The sequence below is a fragment of the Oncorhynchus clarkii genome, chromosome 16, assembly GCF_045791955.1.
Source record: "Oncorhynchus clarkii lewisi isolate Uvic-CL-2024 chromosome 16, UVic_Ocla_1.0, whole genome shotgun sequence".
Taxonomy (NCBI): domain Eukaryota; kingdom Metazoa; phylum Chordata; class Actinopteri; order Salmoniformes; family Salmonidae; genus Oncorhynchus; species Oncorhynchus clarkii.
In genome coordinates this window covers 178,594-203,257 of record NC_092162.1, presented here as the reverse complement: position 1 = coordinate 203,257, position 24,664 = coordinate 178,594, and the positions used below count along the sequence as shown (strand labels likewise).

At 44.4% G+C, this 24,664-nt stretch overlaps 1 protein-coding gene across 2 annotated transcripts in view; it reads left to right on the top strand.

Moving 5' to 3' along the window:
- Window positions 1-1,961: 1,961 nt before the first annotated feature.
- Window positions 1,962-24,664, top strand: part of LOC139367397 (kelch domain-containing protein 3-like) — a 47,944-nt gene continuing 25,241 nt past the window's right edge. For both annotated transcript variants that reach the window (XM_071105592.1, XM_071105593.1), the window contains exons 1-6: window positions 1,962-2,017; window positions 8,166-8,232; window positions 12,474-12,755; window positions 19,954-20,130; window positions 20,330-20,445; window positions 20,548-20,619. In XM_071105592.1, the coding sequence (XP_070961693.1) occupies window positions 12,602-12,755; window positions 19,954-20,130; window positions 20,330-20,445; window positions 20,548-20,619 (519 nt within the window). In that variant the 5' untranslated portion in view covers window positions 1,962-2,017; window positions 8,166-8,232; window positions 12,474-12,601. The remainder of the gene's footprint in view (window positions 2,018-8,165; window positions 8,233-12,473; window positions 12,756-19,953; window positions 20,131-20,329; window positions 20,446-20,547; window positions 20,620-24,664) is intronic.

Sequence of the window (24,664 nt, the reverse complement as noted above, 5' to 3'; positions counted from 1 at the left end):
TAGTGAAGTAAAAGTTTTCTAAAATATAAATAGTAAAATACAGATACCCCAAAAAACAACTTAATAAGTGTTTTTTCTGTTAAAATCTGCACCCGGCACAGTCAGAATAGGACTGGCCACCCCTCATTGCCTGGTTCCTCTCTAGGTTTCTTCCTAGGTTTTGGCCTTTCTAGGGAGTTTTTCCTAGCCACCGTGCTTCTACACCTGCATTGCTTGGTGTTTGGAGTTTTAGGCTGGGTTTCTGTACAGCACTTTGAGATATCAGCTGATGTAAGAAGGGCATTATAAATACATTTGATTTGATTTGATCATTGAGTTTGCCGATGACACAACAGTGGTAGGCCTGATCACCAACAACGACGAGACATCCTATAGGGAGGAGGTCAGAGACCTGGCCTTGTGGTGCCAGGACAACAACCTCTCCCTCAATGTGATCAAGACAAAGGAGATGATTGTGGATTACAGGAAAAAGAGGACCAAGCACACCCCCATTCTCATTGACGGGGCTGTAGTGGAGCAGGTTGAGAGCTTCAAGTTCCTTGGTGTCCACATCACCAACAAACTAACATGGTCCAAGCACACCAAGACAATTGTGAAGAGGGCACGACAAGACCTATTCCCCCTCAGAAGACGGAAAATATTTGTCATTGGTCCTCAGATCCTCAAAAGGTTCTACAGCTGCCCGATCGAGAGCATCCTGGTTGCATCACTGCCTGGTATGGCAACTACTCGGCCTCCGACCACAAGGCACTGCAGAGAGTAGTGCGAACGGCCCAGTACATCACCGGGGCCAAACTACCTGCCATCCAGTACCTATATACCAGGCGGTGTCAGAGGAAGGCCCCCAAAAATGGTCAAAGACTCCAGCCACCCTAGTCATAGACTGTTCTGTCTGCTACCGCATGGCAAGCGGTACCGGAGCGCAAAGTCTTGGAGGCTTCTAAACAGCTTCTACCCCCAAGCCATAAGACTCCTGAACAGCTAATCAAATGGCTACCCAGACTAAGTGCATTGCCCCCCCCCCCCCCCCTCTTTTACTCCGCTGCTACTCTCTGTAGATGTTTATCATCTATACAGTCACTTTAATAACCCTACCTACATGTACATATTACCTCAACCAACCGGTGCCCCCGCACATTGACTCTGTACCGGTACCCCCTTGTATATAGTATATATATACAGTATATATATATATGTAAATATATTGGAGACTTTTATTTCCCTCACCAACTTTAAACATCTGCTATCTGAGCAGATAACCAATCGCTGCAGCTGTACATAGTTAATCTGTAAATAGCCCACCCAATTTACCTACCTCATCCCCGTACTGTTTTTATTTATGTACTTTTCTGCTCTTTTGCACACCAGTATCTCTACTTGCACATGATCATCTGATCATTTATCACTCCTGTGTTAATCTGCTAAATTGTAATTATTCGCTCTTATGGCCTATTTATTGCCTACCTCCTCATGCCTTTTGCACACAATGTATATAGACTCCTTTTTTTCTACTGAGTTATTGACTTGTTTATTGTTTACTTCATGTGTAACTAACTCTGTGTTGTTGTCTGTTCACACTGCTTTGCTTTATCTTGGCCAGGTCGCAGTTGTAAATGAGAACTTGTTCTCAACTAGCCTACCTGGTTAAATAAAGGTGAAATAAAAAAATAAAAAAATAGTCTCGCTATTGATATTTTACTGCTGCTCTTTAATTAGTTGTTACTTTTATTTCTTATTCTTATCTGTATTTTTTTTAACCTGCATTGTTGGTTAGGGGCTCGTAAGTAAGCATTTCACTGTAAGGTCTACTACACTTGTTGTATTCGGCGCATGTTACTAATAAAATACAATTTGATATGATTTGAACTGTGATTGACCACACACTTCAGCACAGTAGGTGGCGGAATGACGCTTTAACGTCTGTTTGCGGACCGCCATTTTGTCGAAGTCGGAGAAGAAGTCTGACACCGTAAACATTGCGTCAGGAGGCCCGAGAAGGGACCGTCTGGTTTCCAAGGTAATGTTGGTTACGAATAACTGTCGCAAATACATGTTCGTGTTAACGCAGAGTGACACCTTTGGGTAATACACGATTATCTTACTAACCTTTTTGTTCATTGGTAATTGCAATTGTGTAATAGATGTGGGTCGTTAGCTGTCAAGTTTGATAGCTATCTAGCTTGCATAGCATATTTTGGATAGCTGGCTTGCTAGCTAGGTAGATAACGTTAATTTACAAATGGCCAACGTTAGATATCTTCATAGCTAACATCCTATGTTTTGGTCATGTTCAGTGTTGTCTACTAACGTTATATCCCAACTAAAGTTAGATAAGTTAGCTGGTTGGCTAAACTAGCTGGCTGGGTAGCTAGCGTAGCTACTTTACTAAGCTAGCTATCGTTAGCTGGCTGCTCTTGATACGAGGTGAATTGCTAACGTTAGTTAGTTGGCTGGTGAGAGGTAGCTAGGTTAACTTGCACTCGCAAAGTTGACATTATTCCTGAAACTGTGTGGACATTATTTAATCAGTCAAACCTAACTGTTTGGTTTGCTACTCTAGCCAGAGGTTGGTAGCTTAATATGTTATATTTGTCAGACGGCAACAGATCATTGTTAACTATCCAAGTTAGCTAACGACTTTGACACTTGCACAAACGTTTAGATAGCTAGAGAAACTCAGATCTTAGCTAGCTCAATCATATTTTTGTCTGTCTTGCTAGGTAAGGAACCATTTAGATAATGAAAATAGTAACTAGTAGTGTTTTGGCATGTGTCTTGTAGTAGGGGCCTTTATCCTTGAGGTCATCTGGAAATATAAGGGTGTGCATTATTAGTCCTCTGAGGGTTTATTTATAAGAGCTGTTAGAGGTCACTGGAACAGCAGACACACTGGTTGAGAGTGGACCTGTCTGAGTCCTAAATGGCTCCCTATTCCCAAATAGTCCATAGAGCTCTGGTTTTGAGTGCACTATAGTAGTGCACTATATAGTGGAGAGTGACATTTGTGACTTATTCCAAGGGATATGTTTTTAGGACTGGGGGTGGGGTTTTTGGCAGTGTACCTGGTAGTTAGTCACAACTAGCCAGCAATGTTATGCAGAGGAGAGGGACATGGGGTTATGTTTTGAGGACAGGGGTGGGGTATGTTTTTAGGACTGGGGACTTTGTTTGGGCAGTGTACTTGGTAGTTATGTATACCTAGCTAGATCTAGACAGATTGGCTAACTGGATCTGCATTGTCTATGCCAGTCAATTTCAGTGATCATCGCTTATTATTACCCAACTAGTATGTCTGACATTGAGAGACATCAGGGAGTATTGCACTCTGTTATTCATGAGAACTTGTTTTCAACTAGCTTACCTGGTTAAATAAAGGTGAAAAAACAAACAAACAAAAAAACTAGCAGATGATGTCCAGAGCTTCTTGACATAAGAACAGCGATTACTCACCTCAAACTGGACAAAGATTTTTTTTTATTTTATGAGTCCAACGTTAAGGAAATACTGCTTTCTTGAGATCAGCCCCAAATCCCAGTCATTCACGGGAAGAAAAGACTGAGAAAACGGGGGCGGAGGTTGGGGTGCCATGTGAGAATTCGTAGGCGAGTGGGTAAACCACCACTACCATCAGTACTATTGGCAACATGCAATCATTGGGAAAATAAACTTGATCTAGGATTAAGACTATCCTACCAAAGGGATATTCAACTAATATCTTATGTGTCACCGAGTCGTGGCTGAACGACGACATGGATAATATAGAGCTGGCTGGGAGGGGTGTATGTGTATTTGTCAATAACAGCTGGTGCGCAATGTCTAATATTAAAGAAGTCTCAAGGTATTGCCCGCCAGTAGACCACACTATCTACCAAGAGGAGTTCTCATCTATATTATTCGTAGCTGTCTATTTACCACCACAAACCGATGCTGGCGCTAAGACTCCACTCAATGAGCTGTGGAAGGTCATAACCAAACAAGAAAATGCTCATCCAGAAGTGGTGCTCCTAGTGGCCGGGGACTTTATTGCAGGGAAACTTAAATCTGTTTTACCTCATTTCTACCAGCATGTCACATTGACTCGGTACCCCCTGTTTATAGCCTCGTTATTTCATTGTATTACTTTTTATTTTATTTCCTACTTTATTTAGCAAATATTTTCTTAACTCTATTCCTTGAACTGCATTGTTGGTTAAGGGCTTGTAAGTAAGCATTTCATGGTAAGGTCAACAGCTGTTGTATTCATCATTTCATGGTAAGGTCAACAGCTGTTGTATTCAGCATTTCATGATGATAAGGTTCTATTACCTGTTCTATTCGGCGCATGTGGCAAATACTATTTGATTTGACTTAAGGTCATTAACCATGATGTTGAAACTGAGTAGACTGCAAACATTCCACTAGCAGCATTTCCCCCCAGATGGTTTTCAAAGAGAGAGGTCATATTGTCTGGAGTGAATACCTTTCCAGGCCAGACCTAGGCTGAAGCCTTTTCAAACTCAGAGTTTACCTTTTACTTCTTATGACAAATGGACTTAGTTTTGCATAATAGTCCCATATCTACAGAGTAGGAAAGTGGCAGTTAAATTGGTCTCCCTTCCCTCCCCTCTGTCAGTCAGTTGTGTTGTTGCTTCTGTCTACTTTCTGATGTATCAGTGTGCTGTTAACTGACTAGCTTTGAGATGGATTGTGGGGACCCAGAGGTTGCCCTGGCTCTCTCACCCAGAGGTTGCCCTGGCTCTCTCACCCAGAGGTTGCCCTGGCTCTCTCACCCAGAGGTTGCCCTGGCTCTCTCACCCAGAGGTTGCCCTGGCTCTCTCACCCAGAGGTTGCCCTGGCTCTCTCACCCAGAGGTTGCCCTGGCTCTCTCACCCAGAGGTTGCCCTGGCTCTCTCACCCAGAGGTTGCCCTGGCTCTCTCACCCAGAGGTTGCCCTGGCTCTCTCACCCAGAGGTTGCCCTGGCTCTCTCACCCAGAGGTTGCCCTGGCTCTCTCACCCAGAGGTTGCCCTGGCTCTCTCACCCAGAGGTTGCCCTGGCTCTCTCACCCAGAGGTTGCCCTGGCTCTCTCACCCAGAGGTTGCCCTGGCTCTCTCACCCAGAGGTTGCCCTGGCTCTCTCACCCAGAGGTTGCCCTGGCTCTCTCACCCAGAGGTTGCCCTGGCTCTCTCACCCAGAGGTTGCCCTGGTTCTCTCACCCAGAAACACACACACGTCTTGACTTCTTGGCATAAGGAAACACACTCTCTCACACACTTCTTGACCAGGCTCTATCTGAACTACAGTCTGCCTTCATTGTATTACATCAAAACTTTATTGACCTGAAATGAGTATTGATTGCAGGTAACTAAGTATATGATGTTCTCTAGAGCGCATAAAAATAAGTCTGATAATTTAATCATTTGTACTGTTGATTGTGTCCACATATATCGTGTCCGTGCTTACAAATACCTCCGCATCTGGATGGATGAAAAGCTGCCTTTTATAACTCATATTGTCCACTTAAACTGCATCCAACAACTTTAATGAAGTGTCAGCTGCATTCATACAGATGTCGCCATAGTCTACGACCGATAGGACTGTCAACTGAATAATCTACTTTCTACTATTTAGCGAGATGCAGGACCTTATAGAAGCTGCCATTTTTCTTCTCAGGTTCTTGACTAATCAGATCAAATTTTATTTGTCACATGCACTTAATACAACAGGTGTACACCTTAGAGTGAAATGCATAAGGACGCGTAAGTAAGCATTTCACTAATACCTGTTGTATTTGGCACATGCGACAAATAAAATTTGATTTGATTAGTCAAGAAGCTGAGAAGAAAAATGGGCTGCTTCTATAAGGTCCTGCCAATAGTGCTCATCACCACGTTTTCTACCAGACAGTTGGTTGGCCCTCTTGGATGTCATCACCACGTTTTCTACCAGACAGTTGGTTGGCCCTCTTGGATGTCATCACCACGTTTTCTACCAGACAGTTGGTTGGCCCTCTTTGATGTCATCACTGCGTTCTCTATCAGACAGTTGGTTGGCCCTCTTGGATATCATCACCATGTTCTCTACCAGACAGTTGGTTGGTCCTCTTTGATGTCATCACTGCGTTCACTATCAGACAGTTGGTTGGCCCTCTTGGATGTCATCACTGCGTTCACTATCAGACAGTTGGTTGGCCCTCTTGGATGTCATCACTGCGTTCACTATCAGACAGTTGGTTGGCCCTCTTGGATGTCACGTAAGTTGATACATTGCTATGTTTTCATTTTATGAAGTCCTTTTACGAAAAGTCCCATTGTACCCAACATCATTACCAGGGGGTGAAACTTTCACAAAGCGTCAACGGTGTGCTTAAGGACTACCAGGACGCCTCTGAGTGGTCTGGTAGGCTGTGGCCACGCCTCTGAGTGGTCTGGTAGGCTGTGGCCACGCCCCTGAGCGGTCTGGTAGGCTGTGGCCACGCCCCTGAGCGGTCTGGTAGGCTGTGGCCACGCCCCTGAGCGGTCTGGTAGGCTGTGGCCACGCCCCTGAGCGGTCTGGTAGGCTGTGGCCACGCCCCTGAGCGGTCTGGTAGGCTGTGGCCACGCCCCTGAGCGGTCTGGTAGGCTGTGGCCACGCCCCTGAGCGGTCTGGTAGGCTGTGGCCACGCCCCTGAGCGGTCTGGTAGGCTGTGGCCACGCCTCTGACCAGTCTGGTAGGCTGTGGCCACGCCCCTGAGCGGTCTGGTAGGCTGTGGCCACGTCTCTGAGCGGTCTGGTAGGCTGTGGCCATGTCTCTGAACGGTCAGGTAGGCTGTGCAGTTTTCAGAAGGCTAGATTTAGGACCACGCCACACCACAGAGCGGGATGACAGGCTGTGTGAAGGCAAAAGTTCTGGAAGGCTGGCTGGATCAGGACGGGAGAGTTGATCGTAGTTCAGAGTTTTAATATACAACAGAGCAGTTGACTGATGTAGCTGGCACGGTGACTGATGTAGCTGGCACGGTGACTGATGTAGCTGGCACGGTGACTGATGAAGCTGGCACGATGACTGATGAAGCTGGCACGGTGACTTCTTGGTGACAGGGGCCAGTATTTTCACGTCCGGATGAAATGCATGCCCAAATTCAACTGCCTGCTACTCATCCTCAGAAGATAAGATATGCATATTATTAGTACATTTGGATATAAAACACTCTAAAACTGTTTGAATCATGTCTGTGAGTATAACAGAACCTATTTAGCAGGCGAAACCCCGAGGACAAACCATTGTTGTTTTTTTTTTGAGGTCACTCTCTTTTCAATGCAATTTCATTGGGAATCCAGATTTCTAAGGGACCTTCTTGTAGTTATATTTATTTAAAAATAGTCTGTATGATACATTTCTCATTACTGAAACAGAAGTTCTCTCTACCGCAACTGGCCTTAAATTGTAGCGGTAAATGAGAATGGTGTTGCTGAGGATGAGGAAACTTAGCATGTTTTGCTAACAATAGAGAATACATTTTTATACAATGTACATAATTAGGCATTATTTAAGTATATTTTCATTGATTTAAAATGTTCTAACTTTTTTCTAATTGTGGAAAACTATCTGTAATGATAATCAATAGTGTCGTGTACGCAGTCTGACAAGAGAATGTTTAACTTTTTAACTGGAGAAATATAAAGATATCTGCTTACCTGGTAGCCATCTTGAAGGTAGTGGCAGATGTGTTGCTTCATTCAAAATCAAACTTTATTTAAAATTCTGTGTGTGTGTGAACAGTCCTTCAAAAATGTTGTGGAGGTGAGAACGTCAGTCAGGGATACTTCGATTTTCCACTATCTTTTCATTATTATTATTATTATACATAAATATTCAGTTATTAATTTCTGTCATTTGAAAACATCTAGTAGAACATCCATTAATTTTTTCCAGAATATTTTCATTGAAATTACTCTTTGTGCAAAGTAGAGAACACTATTTTTATTATGATATTTTGTTATATTACTAACTTCCATGTTTTACATTTAAAATCATTACTTGGTATTTGAATGGTTTCACGAGAATGACCCGGGTAGACCTACAGTAGCTACAGTCTGGGATCAGGCAATGATGGTCATTTCAATTATTCAACCATTGATTCTGTTCTTGGATAATATATTGTAGAAATATACACCAAGGTCATTCTTTGCCATGCTTCATTTTTAGGAGGATCAGAGAGTGACAGGGGTTTCAGCAGGATCAGGCAGCCAGGGAAGACCAGTCTGTGACAGAGGTGAGGTGAATTTTTACAAATAGAACACTTTATTCTCTGTGCATTAAACACTGGACAAGCTAGATGCTATTCTGACAAACCTCAAAAGTTGATTTGCAAACTGTATCAAGGGTTGATACAGGCTTTTCCCAATGACACCACATGTCGAACAAAAATGTGAGGTAGACCAGGTAGAAGCTGATGATGAGTAGATGCAGATGTTTGAATCCCCAGTCATGTTCATATCTCAGACATAAATTAATACAGTTTATGACCATCCCATAGAACGTGCTATATGCTGGGTTTCGATGACCATCCCATAGAACGTGCTATATGCTGGGTTTCGATGACCATCCCATAGAACGTGCTATATGCTGGGTTTCGATGACCATCCCATAGAACGTGCTATATGCTGGGTTTCGATGACCATCCCATAGAACGTGCTATATGCTGGGTTTCGATGACCATCCCATAGAACGTGCTATATGCTGGGTTTCGATGACCATCCCATAGAACGTGCTATATGCTGGGTTTCGATGACCATCCCATAGAACGTGCTATATGCTGGGTTTCGATGACCATCCCATAGAACGTGCTATATGCTGGGTTTCGATGACCATCCCATAGAACGTGCTATATGCTGGGTTTCGATGACCATCCCATAGAACGTGCTATATGCTGGGTTTCGATGATGGCGCAGACAGACATGGCAGTATTTAAAAAATATTTGTGTTATTTCTTACATGATTAGCCAAGAATGTTTTTTTGTGTTACATACAGCCGGAAATAACTTTTGGATATCAGCGTGGTGGTAACTCTTCAGCATTACGACCATGAATACGACTTTCCCGAATTGGATCCTTTGTTCGTACCCTCCAGGGCAATTGAACTTATCCCAGAGGCTGCTCCAAGACGCCGCCGGCGGAGAAGCGGTATTCGAGGTGGATTTCTATTACTCGCTAATGTTCAGTCTCTGGACAATAAAGTAGACAAGCTCAGGATGAGGATCACCTTCCAGAGAAACATAAGGGATTGTAACATACTCTGTTTCACGGGAACATGGCTCTCTCGGGATATACTGTCCCCATCCATACAGCCAGCTGGGTTCTCAGTCCATCGCGCAGACAGGAATTAAGAACTCTCTGGGAAGAAGAAAGGCAGTAGTGTATGTTTCATGATTAACTACTGTGATTGTGACATACAGAAACTCAAGTCCTTTTGTTCACCCAACCTAGAATACCTCACAATCAAATGCCGACTGTATTACCTCCCAAGAGGTAGTCACAGCCATTTATATTCCCACGATGGCCCTCAAGGAACTGAGGCCGCATTTATTGTAGCTGAGGATTTTAACAAAGCAAATTTGAGGAAAACTCTACCGAAGTTCTATCAACACAATGACTGTAGTACTCGCGCTGGAAAAACACTCAACCACTGCTACTCCCCCTTCCGGGATGCCTACTAGGCCTACCCCCGCCCTCCCTTTGGCAAATCGGGTCACAACTCTATTTTTGTCCTCCCTTCCTATAGGCAGAAGCTCAAACAGAAAGTACCCGTGCTTAAAGGTTGGTCACACCAGCGTTGATTAATCGGAATCCACGCTTCAAAACTGTTTTGATCAAACGGACTGGGATGTGTTCCGGTAGCCTCTGAGAATAACATTGACTTATACACGGACACAGTGACTGAGTTCATCAGGAAGTATATAGGGATGTTATTCCCACCGACTATTAAAACCTACCCAAAACAGAAACCGTGGATAGATGGCAGCATTCGAGCAAAACTGAAAACGTGAACCACCACATTTAACCATGGCAAAGTAACTGGGAATATGGTTGAATACAAGTCAGTGTAGTTATTATCTCCGAAAAGGCAATCAAACAGGCAAAATGTCAGTACAGAGACAGTGGAGTGGAAATTCAGCAGCTCAGACACGAGATGTATATGGTAGGGATTACAGACGTTCTACAGACAATCATGGATTACAAAGGAAAAACCAGCCATGTTGCAGACACTGAAGTCTTGCTCCGGGGCAAGCTAAAAACCTCAAATTGGGCGAATAAGGTGAACACAGTGCCTCCAAAGCGGCCAGACTCCCAAGGACTGTGGGCTCTCGTTCTCCGTGGCCGACGTGAGTAAGACATTTTAAGCGTGTTAACCCTCGCAAACGACATCCCTAGCCGCATCCTCAGAGCATGTGGAGACCAGCTGGCTGGAGCGTTTACGGACATATTCAATCTCTCCCTGTCCCAGTCTGCTGTCCCCACATGCTTCAAATTGTCCACCATTGTCCCTGTACCCAAGAAAGCAAAGGTAGCTGAGCTGAACGACTATCTTCAGTCATCATGAAGTGCTTTGAGAGACTAGTCAAGGATCATATCACCTCCACCCTACCTGACACCCTAGACCCACTCCAATTTGCTTACCGCCCAAATAGGTCCACAGACGATGTAATCGCAATCGCATTGTCCTATCCCATCCGGACAAGAGGAATACCTATGTAAGAATGCTGTTCATTGACTATAGCTCAGCATTCAACACCATAGTACCCTCCAAGCTCATCATTAAGCTCAAGGGCCTGGGTCTGAACTCCACCCTGTGCAACTGGGTCCTGGACTTTCTGACGGGTCGCCCCGAGGTGGTGAAGGTAGGACACAACACCTTCACTTCGCTGATCCTCAACACGGGGGCCCCACAATGGTGCGTTCTGAGCCCTCTCCTGTACTCCCTGTTCACCCATGACTGCATGGACAAGCACGCCTCCAACTCAATCATCAAGTTTGCAGACGACTCAACAGTGGTAGGCCTGATTAGCAACAACGACGAGACGGCCTACAGGGAGGAGGTGAGGGCCCTTGGAGTGTGGTGTCAGGAAAATAACCTCTCCCTCAACAAAACGAAGGAGCTGATCGTGGACTTCAGGAAACAGCAGAGGGAGCACCCCCCTATCCATATCAACAGGACCGTAGTGGACAAGGTGGAAAGCTTCATTTTCCTCTGCGTACATATCTCTGACAATCAGTTTTTATGCGCCACTCTTTTTAGTGTTATGTTGTCAGAGGGTGTAAGGAGGCCATCGTAAAGGGGACATTTGGATTTAGAGGCCCAACCAGTGACCACCTCCTAGCAGAGGCCCAACCAGTGACCACCTCCTAGCAGAGGCCCAACCAGTGACCACCTCCTAGCAGAGGCCCAACCAGTGACCACCTCCTAGCAGAGGCCCAACCAGTGACCACCTCCTAGCAGAGGCCCAACCAGTGACCACCTCCTAGCAGAGGCCCAACCAGTGACCACCTCCTAGCAGAGGCCCAACCAGTGACCACCTCCTAGCAGAGGCCCAACCAGTGACCACCTCCTATAATACCCTCCTAGCAGAGGCCCAACCAGTGACCACCTCCTATAATACCCTCCTAGCAGAGGCCCAACCAGTGACCACCTCCTATAATACCCTCCTAGCAGAGGCCCAACCAGTGACCACCTCCTATAATACCCTCCTAGCAGAGGCCCAACCAGTGACCACCTCCTATAATACCCTCCTAGCAGAGGCCCAACCAGTGACCACCTCCTATAATACCCTCCTAGCAGAGGCCCAACCAGTGACCACCTCCTATAATACCCTTCTAGCAGAGGCCCAACCAGTGACCACATCCTATAATTACCCTCCTAGCAGAGGCCCAACCAGTGACCACCTAGCAGGGATAATACAGGGGCCTGAGGAGCTGTCAACAGCCAAACAGAAATGAACCCCAGAGGGCTGTCTTCATACCACCTCCTCAGTCATCTTAATTTCTACTCAGAGTTAATGATTTTTCAACATACTCACACCTACAATGGTGCTTTACTTGCAATGACTGTGATGTGGGTTTTGACCTTGCTTAGTTGAATGCATTTGACTAAGTCGTTCTGGTTAAGACTGTGATGGTGTAGGAATGCTGTAACATCTAACCTCTCTGTCTGGGTAGGTAGTGTCTGTCTGAATGGCTGTAACATCTAACCTCTCTGTCTGGGTAGGTAGTGTCTGTCTGAATGGCTATAACACTTCTCTCTCTGTCTGAGTAGGTAGTGTGTGTCTGAATGGCTGTAACACCTTTCTTCTCTCTCTGTCTGGGTAGGTAGTGTCTGTCTGAATGGCTGTAACATCTGACCTCTCTGTCTGGGTAGGTAGTGTCTGTCTGAATGGCTATAACACTTCTCTCTCTGTCTGAGTAGGTAGTGTGTGTCTGAATGGCTGTAACACCTCTCTTCTCTCTCTGTCTGGGTAGGTAGTGTCTGAGGGTGGATGAGGTGGCAGCAGAACACAGGGTGATGGTGTAGCACTGGGTGACGGGCTGCCAGGGTGAGGAGGACAGGTGCGGTGCTAGCTGAGTGGAGTGGAGGGGCGTGGTGTGGGATGTGGCGCTGGACGACCCACCTGGACGGAGGGCCGCGGAGGGTGAACCATGCTGCCGTCTCCATGGGACACAAGGTGTACTCCTTCGGAGGGTACTGCTCTGGAGACGACTATGAGACGCTGAGACAGATAGATGTACATGTCTTCAACACAGGTAGGTTATTGTTATAGACCAAACAGAGCTCGATTATTAATGATATGATTGTCTAGGCTTAGTTCTAACTATGTCCCATGCATGCTAGTCTCTCCCTAAATTACCTCTGGTTCTCTCAACTTCAAATGGCCAGTCCTTTGATATTGAAATCTAACCACTTTCATCTTAAGATCTATCATTTTGCCCTCTGATGTCATGGTGACATCAGGATCTGTCGGTCATTATGAAGTAGTGTAGTTCTTCAGATGAGTGTGGAAGAAAGGAAGTCAATCTGGAAGAGCAGGCAGGACGTGGGGAATGGGGTCAGTAGGTATAGAAGAGCAGGACGTGGGGAATGGGGTCAGTAGGTATAGAAGAGCGGGACGTGGGGAATGGGGTCAGTAGGTATAGAAGAGCGGGACGTGGGGAATGGGGTCAGTAGGTATAGAAGAGCGGGACGTGGGGAATGGGGTCAGTAGGTATAGAAGAGCGGGACGTGGGGAATGGGGTCAGTAGGTATAGAAGAGCGGGACGTGGGGAATGGGGTCAGTAGGTATAGAAGAGCGGGACGTGGGGAATGGGGTCAGTAGGTTTAGAAGAGCGGGACGTGGGGAATGGGGTCAGTAATTATAGAAGAGCGGGACGTGGGGAATGGGGTCAGTAAGTATAGAAGAGCCGACCGTGGGGAATGGGGTCAGTACGTATAGAAGATCCGGAGGTCTAACCTCCAGCACCGCTCTTGGGTTCCACACCATCTAGTCCTAATCTGTTTCTAACCTTCGTCTGTCTGCCACACACTCACAGGTGTTTTTCAGCACAGCTGAATAAAGAGAACCTTCACTGCTTGACACTATTTGGGGTGTAATTTTCTCGCCGGAAGATACATTGGTTGGTAGAGCCTGCTGTCTGATCTAAAAATGAGTGAAGTCATGTTTTGTAGCATCAGTTATGGCCTTTTTTCAGGCTAGCAGAGAGTAGATATGGCTGTCCTTGTTCAATAGAGCCATTGGGCTTGTCTCAACGATGTTGCTATCTGCCAGGACAATGCGGGATATGTAGGTTGACTCATTTTCCCTCGCTTTGTAAAGACTACAGCCTGACGGGAACCCTACTTCCTTGTTCCCACCCTCAAAGGCAGGCTTTTCAAAACGAGGGCGGTACTAGTTTCTACAGGGAGCTATCTGAGATGGTGAAAACATTACAATCAAATCAAATGTATTTATATAGCCCTTCGTACATCAGCTGATATCTCAAAGTGCTGTACAGAAACCCAGCCTAAAACCCCAAACAGCAAGCAATGCAGGTGTAGAAGCACGGTGGCTAGGAAAAACTCCCTAGAAAGGCCAAAACCTAGGAAGAAACCTAGAGAGGAACCAGGCTATGTGGGGTGGCCAGTCCTCTTCTGGCTTTGCCGGGTGGAGATAACAGAACATGACCAGCATGTTTACAAGCATTTCGCTACACTCGCATTAACATCTGCTAACCATGTGTATGTGACAAATAAAATTTGATTTGATGTTCAAATAATAATAAGGCAGAACAGTTGAAACTGGAGCAGCAGCACGGCCAGGTGGACTGGGGACAGCAAGGAGTCATCATGTCAGGTAGTCCTGGGGCATGGTCCTAGGGCTCAGGTCCTCCGAGAGAGAGAGAGAGAAAGAGTAGGACAGGAGTAGGACAGGAGAAGTACTCCAGATATAACAAACTGACCCTAGCCCCCGACACAAACTACTGCAGCATAAATACTGGAGGCTGAGACAGGAGGGGTCAGGAGACACTGGCTGCTTCTGATGATTCATCTTTCCAAGAAGAGCTAGATGACGAAACAGGTTTTGATTTTCTTTTACAAACAAACAATTAAGTTGTTTTGAAACTCCATTATAAAGATACTTTTGGTATGTGGACACCTGCTCCTCCAACATCTCATTCCAAAATCATGGGCGTTAATATGGAGTTCTTCTGGGAAGGCTTTCCACTAGATGTAGGAACATTGCTGCTATAACAGCCTCCACTCTTCTGGGAAGGCTTTCCACTAGATGTAGGAACATTGCTGCTGTAACAGCCTCCACTCTTCTGGGAAGGCTTTCCACTAGATGTAGGAACATTGCTGCTATAACAGCCTTCACTCTTCTGGGAAGGCTTTCCACTAGATGTAGGAACATTGCTGTGGGGACTTGCTTCCATTCAGCCACGAGCATCAGTGAGGTCGGGTACTGATGTTGAGCGATTGGGCCTGGCTCGCAGTCGACGTTTCAATTCATCCTAAAGGTGTTCGTTGGGGTTGAGGTCAGGACTCTGTGCAGGCCAGTCAAGTTCTTCCACACAGATCTCAACAAACCATTCCTGTATGGACTTCACTTTGCGCACGGGAGCATTGTCATTCTGAAACAGGAAAGGGCCTCTGCTAGGAAAGGACCTGGCCCCAATCGCAATACGAGTGTGTCTCTCTGTCGCAATACGAGTGTGTCTCTGTCGCAATACGAGTGTGTCTCTCTGTCGCAATACGAGTGTGTCTCTGTCGCAATACGAGTGTGTCTCTGTCGCAATACGAGTGTGTCTCTGTCGCAATACGAGTGTGTCTCTGTCGCAATACGAGTGTGTCTCTGTCGCAATACGAGTGTGTCTCTGTCGCAATACGAGTGTGTCTCTCTGTCGCAATACGAGTGTGTCTCTCTGTCGCAATAAAACACAGTAATCATATAACATTATTACACCACCATATATCCACAACACAAATAGTTCAATACCACTATACAACATCACAATATGTGCGTATGCATGTGTCTGTACGAGTTTGTGTGTCTCTCAGGTACCTGATCCTGCTGCATCAGGTTCCTGATGTGGAATAGAGTTCCATGTAGCCATGGCTCTATGTAGTACTGTGGATGTTACGAATCCCTTTTGGCCCGACAGTCTAGGGGTGATGGTGACGAGACCCGTAACATAACTCATGCAATTTATAATAGTGACAAAGTAAAAGTGAGAACGAAATAACCAGGACAACTGAAATCTACTGTCAAACTCAGGGTTTATTAGTAAACACATGGTAATGGGGGGGAGCAGGAAAAGGGGCTGAGCTGGACCCAAGGAAAGAAACAATAAGCATTCAAAAACACCCCTAAGCTAGACTAGCCTATTTTAACAACGGCTAACTAACCAAAAATACAGGGGGTGGTCCGCCCAGTTCTAACTAGTGTTAACAAAGTTTACCTACGGGTAGTGTATGCCCATGGGCGACTTGTCTTGGTTCCCCATTTTCCCACCAGCAAACAAATACCATAACCAAAAACAATACTCACAGATAAGGACAAAGTGATATGGAGGTGCTCAAACAAAAGATCGCTCTGTTTCACTCTCTCTTTATGTATTGAGCTATCTACAGACATATCATTTACAGAGAGCTTGAGCTCCAGAGCAAACAACTGACAGGGTTTTTAAACCAAGGGAAAGGAACTGTGATTGGGTAGGAAACAGGAGGAGGTGTGTCTTCTGATTGATGATTGGTGACTGATTGGGGAGTGATGATTTTCACCTGTGAGGGGAGAAGGAGAGAAAAGAACACAGGATACACACACACACACACACAGGATACCTGTATCCATAACAGTGGAATAGAGTTCCATGTAGTCATGGCTCTATGTAGTACTGTGAAATAGAGTTCCATGTAGTCATGGCTCTATGTAGTACTGTGGAATAGAGTTCCATGTAGTCATGGCTCTATGTAGTACTGTGGAATAGAGTTCCATGTAGTCATGGCTCTATGTAGTACTGTGAAATAGAATTCTATGTAGTCATGGCTCTATGTAGTACTGTGGAATAGAGTTCTATGTAGTCATGGCTCTATGTAGTACTGTGGAATAGAGTTCCATGTAGTCATGGCTCTATGTAGTACTGTGGAATAGAGTTCCATGTAGTCATGGCTCTATGTAGTACTGTGGAATAGAGTTCCATGTGGTCATGGCTCTATGTAGTACTGTGGAATAGAGTTCCATGTGGTCATGGCTCTATGTAGTACTGTGGAATAGAGTTCCATGTAGTCATGGCTCTATGTAGTACTGTGGAATAGAGTTCCATGTAGTCATGGCTCTATGTAGTACTGTGAAATAGAGTTCCATGTAGTCATGGCTCTATGTAGTACTGTGGAATAGAGTTCCATGTAGTCATGGCTCTATGTAGTACTGTGGAATAGAGTTCCATGTGGTCATGGCTCTATGTAGTACTGTGTGCCTCCCATAGTCTGTTCTGGACTCGGGGACTGTGAAGAGACCTCTGGGGGCATGTCTTGTGGGGTATGCATGGGTGTCTGAGCTGTGTGCCAGTAGTTTAGACAGACAGCTCAGTACATTCAGCTTGTCAACACCTCTTACAAAAATAAGTAGTGATGAAGTCAATCTCTCCTCCACTTTGAGCCAAGAGAGATTGACATGCATGACACTAGTGTGTTTCTGTAGTAATACTTGTGTCTCTGTAGTAATACTTGTGTCTCTGTAGTAATACTCGTGTCTCTCTGTAGTAATACTCGTGTCTCTCTGTAGTAATACTCGTGTCTCTCTGTAGTAATACTAATGTCTCTCTGTAGTAATACCTTGTGTCTCTCTGTAGTAATACTCGTGTCTCTGTAGTAATTCTAGTGTCTCTCTGTAGTAATACTAGTGTCTCTGTAGTAATACTTGTGTGTCTCTGTAGTAATACTCGTCTCGGTCTCTTCTCTCTAGTGTCTCTGTTGTAATACTAGTGTCTCTGTAGTAATACTCGTGTGTCTCTGTAGTAATACTCGTGTGTCTCTGTAGTAATACTCGTGTGTCTCTGTAGTAATACTTGTGTGTCTCTGTAGTAATACTAGTGTCTCTGTAGTAATACTAGTGTCTCTGTAGTAATACTAGTGTCTCTGTAGTAATACTCGTGTCTCTCTCTGTAGTAATAATCGTGTCTCTGTAGTAATACTTGTGTGTCTCTGTAGTAATACTCGTCTCGGTCTCTTCTCTCTAGTGTCTCTGTTGTAATACTAGTGTCTCTGTAGTAATACTCGTGTGTCTCTGTAGTAATACTTGTGTGTCTCTGTAGTAATACTTGTGTGTCTCTGTAGTAATACTAGTGTCTCTGTAGTAATACTAGTGTCTCTGTAGTAATACTAGTGTCTCTGTAGTAATACTCGTGTGTCTCTGTAGTAATACTCGTGTGTCTCTGTAGTAATACTCGTGTGTCTCTGTAGTAATACTCGTGTGTCTCTGTAGTAATACTCGTGTGTCTCTGTAGTAATACTCGTGTGTCTCTGTAGTAATACTAGTGTCTCTGTAGTAATACTAGTGTCTCTGTAGTAATACTAGTGTCTCTCTCTGTAGTAATACTCGTGTCTCTCTCTGTAGTAATACTCGTGTCTCTGTAGTAATACTTGTGTGTCTCTGTAGTAATACTCGTCTCGGTCTCTTCTCTCTAGTGTCTCTGTTGTAATACTAGTGTCTCTGTAGTAATACTCGTGTGTCTCTGTAGTAATACTTGTGTGTCTCTGTAGTAATACTTGTGTGTCTCTGTAGTAATACTAGTGTCTCTGTAGTAATACTAGTGTCTCTGTAGTAATACTAGTGTCTCTGTAGTAATACTCGTGTCTCTCTCTGTAGTAATACTCGTGTCTCTCTGTAGTAATACTCCTCGGTCTCTTCTCTCTAGTTTCTCTGTAGTAATACTAGTGTGTCTCTGTAGTAATACTAGTGTCTCTCTGTAGTAATACTCGTCTCCTCTCTCTAGTTTCTCTCTAGTAATACTAGTGTCTCTCTGTAGTAATACTCACGTCTCTCTGTAGTAATACTCGCGTCTCTCTGTAGTAGTACTAGTGTCTCTCTGTAGTAATACTCATCTCAGTCTCCTCTCTAGTTTCTCTGTAGTAATACTAGTGTGTCTCTGTAGTAATACTAGTGTCTCTTTGTAGTAATACTATGGTCTCTCTGTAGTAATATTAGTGTCTCTCTGTAGTGATATTAGTGTCTCTCTGTAGTAATACTTGTGTCTCTGTAGTAATACTATGGTCTCTCTGTAGTAATACTCGTCTCGCTCTCCTCTCTCTAGTTTCTCTGTAGTAATACTCGCGTCTCTCTGTAGTAATACTAGTGTCTCTCTGTAGTAATACTTGTCTCAGTCTCCTCTCTCTAGTTTCTCTGTAGTAATACTAGTGTCTCTCTGTAGTAATACTAGTGTCTCTGTAGTAATACTAGTGTCTCTCTGTAGTAATACTATGGTCTCTGTAGTAATACTTGTGTCTCTCTGTAGTAATACTCGTGTCTCTGTAGTAATACTCATCTCGCTCTCCTCTCTCTAGTTTCTTTGTAGTAATACTCGTGTCTCTGTAGTAATACTCGCGTCTCTCTGTAGTAATACTCGTGTCTCTCTGTAGTAATACTAATGTCTCTCTGTAGTAATACTATGGTCTCTGTAGTAATACTAATGTCTCTCTGTAGTAATACTATGGTCTCTGTAGTAATACTTGTGTCTCTCTGTAGTAATACTCGTGTCTCTGTAGTAATACTCATCTCGCTCTCCTCTCTCTAGTTTCTTTGTAGTAATACTCGTCTCTCTGTAGTAATACTCGCGTCTCTCTGTAGTAATACTAGTGTCTCTCTGTAGTAATACTCGTCTCGCTCTCCTCTCTCTAGTTTCTCTGTAGTAATACTAGTGTCTCTCTGTATTGATACTATGGTCTCTCTGTAGTAATACTATGGTCTCTCTGTAGTAATACTATGGTCTCTCTGTAGTAATACTATGGTCTCTCTGTAGTAATACTTGCGTCTCTCTGTAGTAATATTCACGTCTCTCTGTAGTAATACTAGTGTCTCTCTGTAGTAATACTCGTCTCAGTCTCCTCTCTCTAGTTTCTCTGTAGTAATACTAGTGTCTCTCTGTAGTAATACTAGTGTCTCTCTGTAGTAATACTAGTGTCTCTCCGTAGTAATACTAGTGTCTCTCTGTAGTAATACTATGGTCTCTGTAGTAATACTATGGTCTCTCTGTAGTAATACTAGTGTCTCTGTAGTAATACTAGTGTCTCTCTCTGTAGTAATACTCGTCTCCTCTCTCTAGTTTCTCTGTAGTAATACTAGTGTGTCTCTGTAGTAATACTAGTGTGTCTCTGTAGTAATACTATGGTCTCTGTAGTAATACTATGGTCTCTCTGTAGTAATACTCGTGTCTCTCTGTAGTAATACTCGTCTCGGTCTCCTCTCTCTAGTTTCTCTGCGGTGGATGAAGTTGCCTCCAGTGAGAACAGGTGGTAGGGAACATGCCAGGGATGTCCCCTACATGCGTTACGGTCACACAGCCGTGCTGCTGGACGATACCATCTACATCTGGGGGGGTCGTAACGACACGGAGGGGGCCTGCAACGTCCTCTATGCCTTCCACGTCAGTAAGTACACCTGATGGTTTGTGTTGTATGTCGGCTTGATTTGGAAGTGGAGAGACACCCATTGTTGGAAGGAATAAAGCAGACCAAGCTCTAACACCTGCCTGGCTAGCTATGTGGGTTAGATGTTTCCACTTGGTGTATCAACAGCTGCAGCATCTACAACAGTATCTCCTGGATAACATGCCTGTTTGGTCCCCAGACAATCACCGGTGGTTCACCCCTAAGATATCTGGGACGGTTCCGGGAGCGAGAGACGGCCACTCAGCCTGCATCCTGGGGAAGGCCATGTACATCTTTGGAGGGTATGAGCAGCTGGTAAGAATCCTTGACCTCTAACTCTGACCCGTGTGTCCTGGGTAAGCTCCTCTGTTTGTTTGGTGTTACCATGACATTCCCCTGTTCTCTTCTGTCTTCCAGGCTGACTGCTTCTCTAATGACATTCATAAGCTGGACACTACCACCATGGCCTGGTCACTAGTCAACGCAAGGGTGAGTTACCCAACCCTAACCTCTGACCATTTCACTTCCTGGGGGTCGGCGTTACTAGTCCAGTCTGAGATCATTTCACTTCCTGGGGGTTGGCGTTACCAGTCCAGTTTGAGACCATTTCACTTCCTGGGGTTGGCGTTACCAGTCCAGTTTGAGACCATTTCACTTCCTGGGGTTGGCGTTACCAGTCCAGTCTGAGATCATTTCACTTCCTGGGGTTGGCGTTACCAGTCCAGTTTGAGACCATTTCACTTCCTGGGGTTGGCGTTACCAGTCCAGTTTGAGACCATTTCACTTCCTGGGGGTTGGCGTTACCAGTCCAGTTTGAGACCATTTCACTTCCTGGGGTTGGCTTTACCAGTCCAGTTTGAGACCATTTCACTTCCTGGGGTTGGCGTTACCAGTCCAGTTTGAGACCATTTCACTTCCTGCGGTTGGTTACCAGTTACCAGTTGGCCAGTTTGAGACCATTTCACTTCCTGGGGGTTGGCTTTACCAGTCCAGTTTGAGACCATTTCACTTCCTGGGGGTTGGCGTTACCAGTCCAGTTTGAGACCATTTCACTTCCTGGGGTTGGCGTTACCAGTCCAGTTTGAGACCATTTCACTTCCTGGGGGTTGGTGTTACCAGTCCAGTTTGAGACCATTTCACTTCCTGGGGGTTGGCTTTACCAGTCCAGTTTGAGACCATTTCACTTCCTGGGGGTTGGCTTTACCAGTCCAGTTTGAGACCATTTCACTTCCTGGGGTTGGCGTTACCAGTCCAGTTTGAGACCATTTCACTTCCTGGGGGTTGGTGTTACCAGTCCAGTTTGAGACTATTTCACTTCCTGGGGGTTGGCTTTACCAGTCCAGTTTGAGACCATTTCACTTCCTGGGGGTTGGCTTTACCAGTCCAGTTTGAGACCATTTCACTTCCTGGGGGTTGGCTTTACCAGTCCAGTTTGAGACCATTTCACTTCCTGGGGGTTGGTGTTACCAGTCCAGTTTGAGACCATTTCACTTCCTGGGGGTTGGTGTTACCAGTCCAGTTTTATTGAGTGTACATAACAGAAAGGCCCTTAAACATCCTCTGGTAATCAGCCAAGAACTAAAAGGGAGAGAATTTTACACTACATTATATTGTTACCCTGCCCATACCTTGCCTGCTGAAAACGATATCACTACAGGGTGAAAACTGTAAAGTTTTATGTAGTGATATGGGAAAATTCTGAAGTTACATATTGCTGTTATTTTGGACAATATTATAATGAAGGAAATTATATATGCAACATGTACAATACAGCTGCCGCTTTCAAGGAGCTTATAAGAAATCCCGCTATGCCCTCAAATAAAAACATCAAACAGGCAAAGCATCAATACAGGATTAAGATTCAATCCTACTACACCGGCTCCGACGCTTGTCGGATGTGGCAGAGCTTGCAAACTATTACGGACTACAAAGGGAAGCACAGCCGCGAACTGCCCAGTGACACGAGCCTACCATACGAGCTAATTAACTTCTATTCTCGCTTCGAGGCAAATAACACTGAAGCATGCATGAGAGTATCAGCTGTTCTGGAAGACTGTGTGATCACGCTCTCCGTAGCCAATGTAAGTAAGACCTTTTAAACAGGTCAACATTCACAATGTCGCAGGGACAGACGGATTACCAGGTGTACCGCGAACATGAGCTAATATTCACTATTACTTCAATAGTCCCTCACACACCACTACCAGAGGTTCATCTTTGTGTTGTACATGTCATCAAACACTTTATGCAGGAATGTTTAATAACTTCTTGACGCTACCCATCCCGTTAGCGGGATAATTGTCATCAACAACCGCTAAATTGCAGAGCGCCACATTCAAATAATATTACTAAAAATATTTATATTCATGAAATCACAAGTGCAATATAGCAAAACACAGCTTAGCCTTTTGTTAATCCACCTGTCGTGTCAGATTTTGAAAATATGCTTTACGGCGAAAGCAATCCAAGCGTTTGTGAGTTTATCGATCACTAGACAAAACATTATGTACACCTAGCATCAAAGTAGCTTGGTCACGAAAATTAGAAAAGCAATAAAAATTAATCGCTTACTTTTTGATCTTTGGATGTTTTCACTCACGAGACTCCCAGTTACACAATAAATGTTCCTTTTGTTCCATAAAGATTATTTTATATCCAAAATACCTCAGTTTGTTTGGTGCGTTATGTTCAGAAATCCACAGGAAAGAGCGGTCACGACAACGCAGACGAAAATTCCAAATAGTAACCGTAATGTCCAAAGAAACATGTCAAATAATTTTTATAATCAATCCTCAGGTTGTTTTTAAAATATATAATCGATAATATATCACCGCAACTGTCTTTTTCAGTAGGAGAGGGAGAGACTATTGCTGCCCAAGCTCTGTTGTGCAAGCAAAACTCATGCAAACACCTGACACAATGTTATCTTTCTTGCTCATTTTTCAAAATAAAAGCCTGAAACTATGTCTAAAGACTGTTGACACCTTGAGGAAGCCGTAGGAAACGGAATTTGGTTTAAATCTCTTTAAATGGAGTGAAGGCAGGCTATGGAACATGGAGCTTTCAAAATAGAAGGCACTTCCTGGTTTGATTTTCCTCAGGTTTTCGCCTGCATTATCAGTTCTGTTATACTCACAGACAATATTTTGACAGTTTTGGAAGTGTTTTCTACCCTAATCTGTCAATTAAATGCATATTCTAGCATCTGTGCCTGAGAAATAGGCCATTTACTTTGGGAACGTTATTTTTCCAAACACAAAAATAGTGCCCCCTAACTGAAAGAGGTTAACTATGTATTTGACTTAGAGAGCTTGCACCTGGGCCTTCTTGTTCAGGTGATCACTGAATGACGAGGTAGGGAGACCAGGAAGACACTATGGAGGGTGTTGAAGGGGGCTAGTGTGGGAAGGGGGCTAGTGTGGGAAGGGGACTAGTGTTGAAGTTGGTCATTAATTAGGCTACCTTGTGTAGTTCATCTCCTGTATCAAACAGTTTGACATGAGATAGTTACATTCAGTTTAAAGATGCACTATGCAGAAATTAGTTTGTCTTATTTCAGTTTGTGACAAAACAAGAAAGTATAGTGTAGATCATGTTGTATCCCAGGAGGTCTACCTCGGGGGATGGTAATAGAGGTGAGGTACGTGAGGTGACGTTGGCTCCCTCTGCTGGGGATACGGGAACTTTACACCCTGACACGGACAGCTAAGTGGAGGTAATTAGAGGAAAGTGCCAACCAGCCGAGGCCAAATAAAAGGAGCACGATGGCACACCGCTGGAGAGAGCGGGGAGAGACCGACACCAAGCAAAAGTAGAGAAGGACCGCGCCAAATCTTAGTGATTTTATTTTTTATTTTCTGTCTTTGTAAAGTTGTTTTTGCGGACTAAAACCTCCCTGTCTCTGTATCAATCTCTGCATGCTCAACCCAATACCCCACAGTTTACCACAATAATCTTATCTAAGCTACTGTGAAATATATTTTCCATATCCAAAAATATTGTATATTTATGTTTGAAATTGGTGTTCAAAATTGAAAGAAATTACGCAAAAACTAAACTTAAGAATGGGAACGGGAAGAATACACTGTAATTGGTGCCCATGGAACAGCTCTACAGCTTCTTAGACTGGCTTTCAATGAGGGACAGATCTATAACACACATTTCTATGTAAATTTGGTTGGTTGCCCAAAAAGTGACATTGCAGCTTTAAGAGCTTCAGAAATCAAGGTCGTAGTCAGTCACACATCTTGCTGTGGTGTGGCAGTGCACCTGAAATCTCTCCCCACTAGAGGGCACTGTTTATGTTCGGGTTAAGGATGTGCACAGTTATTCGAATATCCGAACGGATGTTAGTATTGTAATTGTTTTGTCACTAGCCACTGATCAACACACTACCCCATGTATTGTCAAAGTGGAGTTGTGTTTTTTGACATTTTTCCACATTAATTAAAAATGAAAGGCTGAAATGTCTTGAGTCGATGAGTATTCAACCCCTATCTTATGGCAAGCCTAAATAAGTTCAGGAGTCAAAATG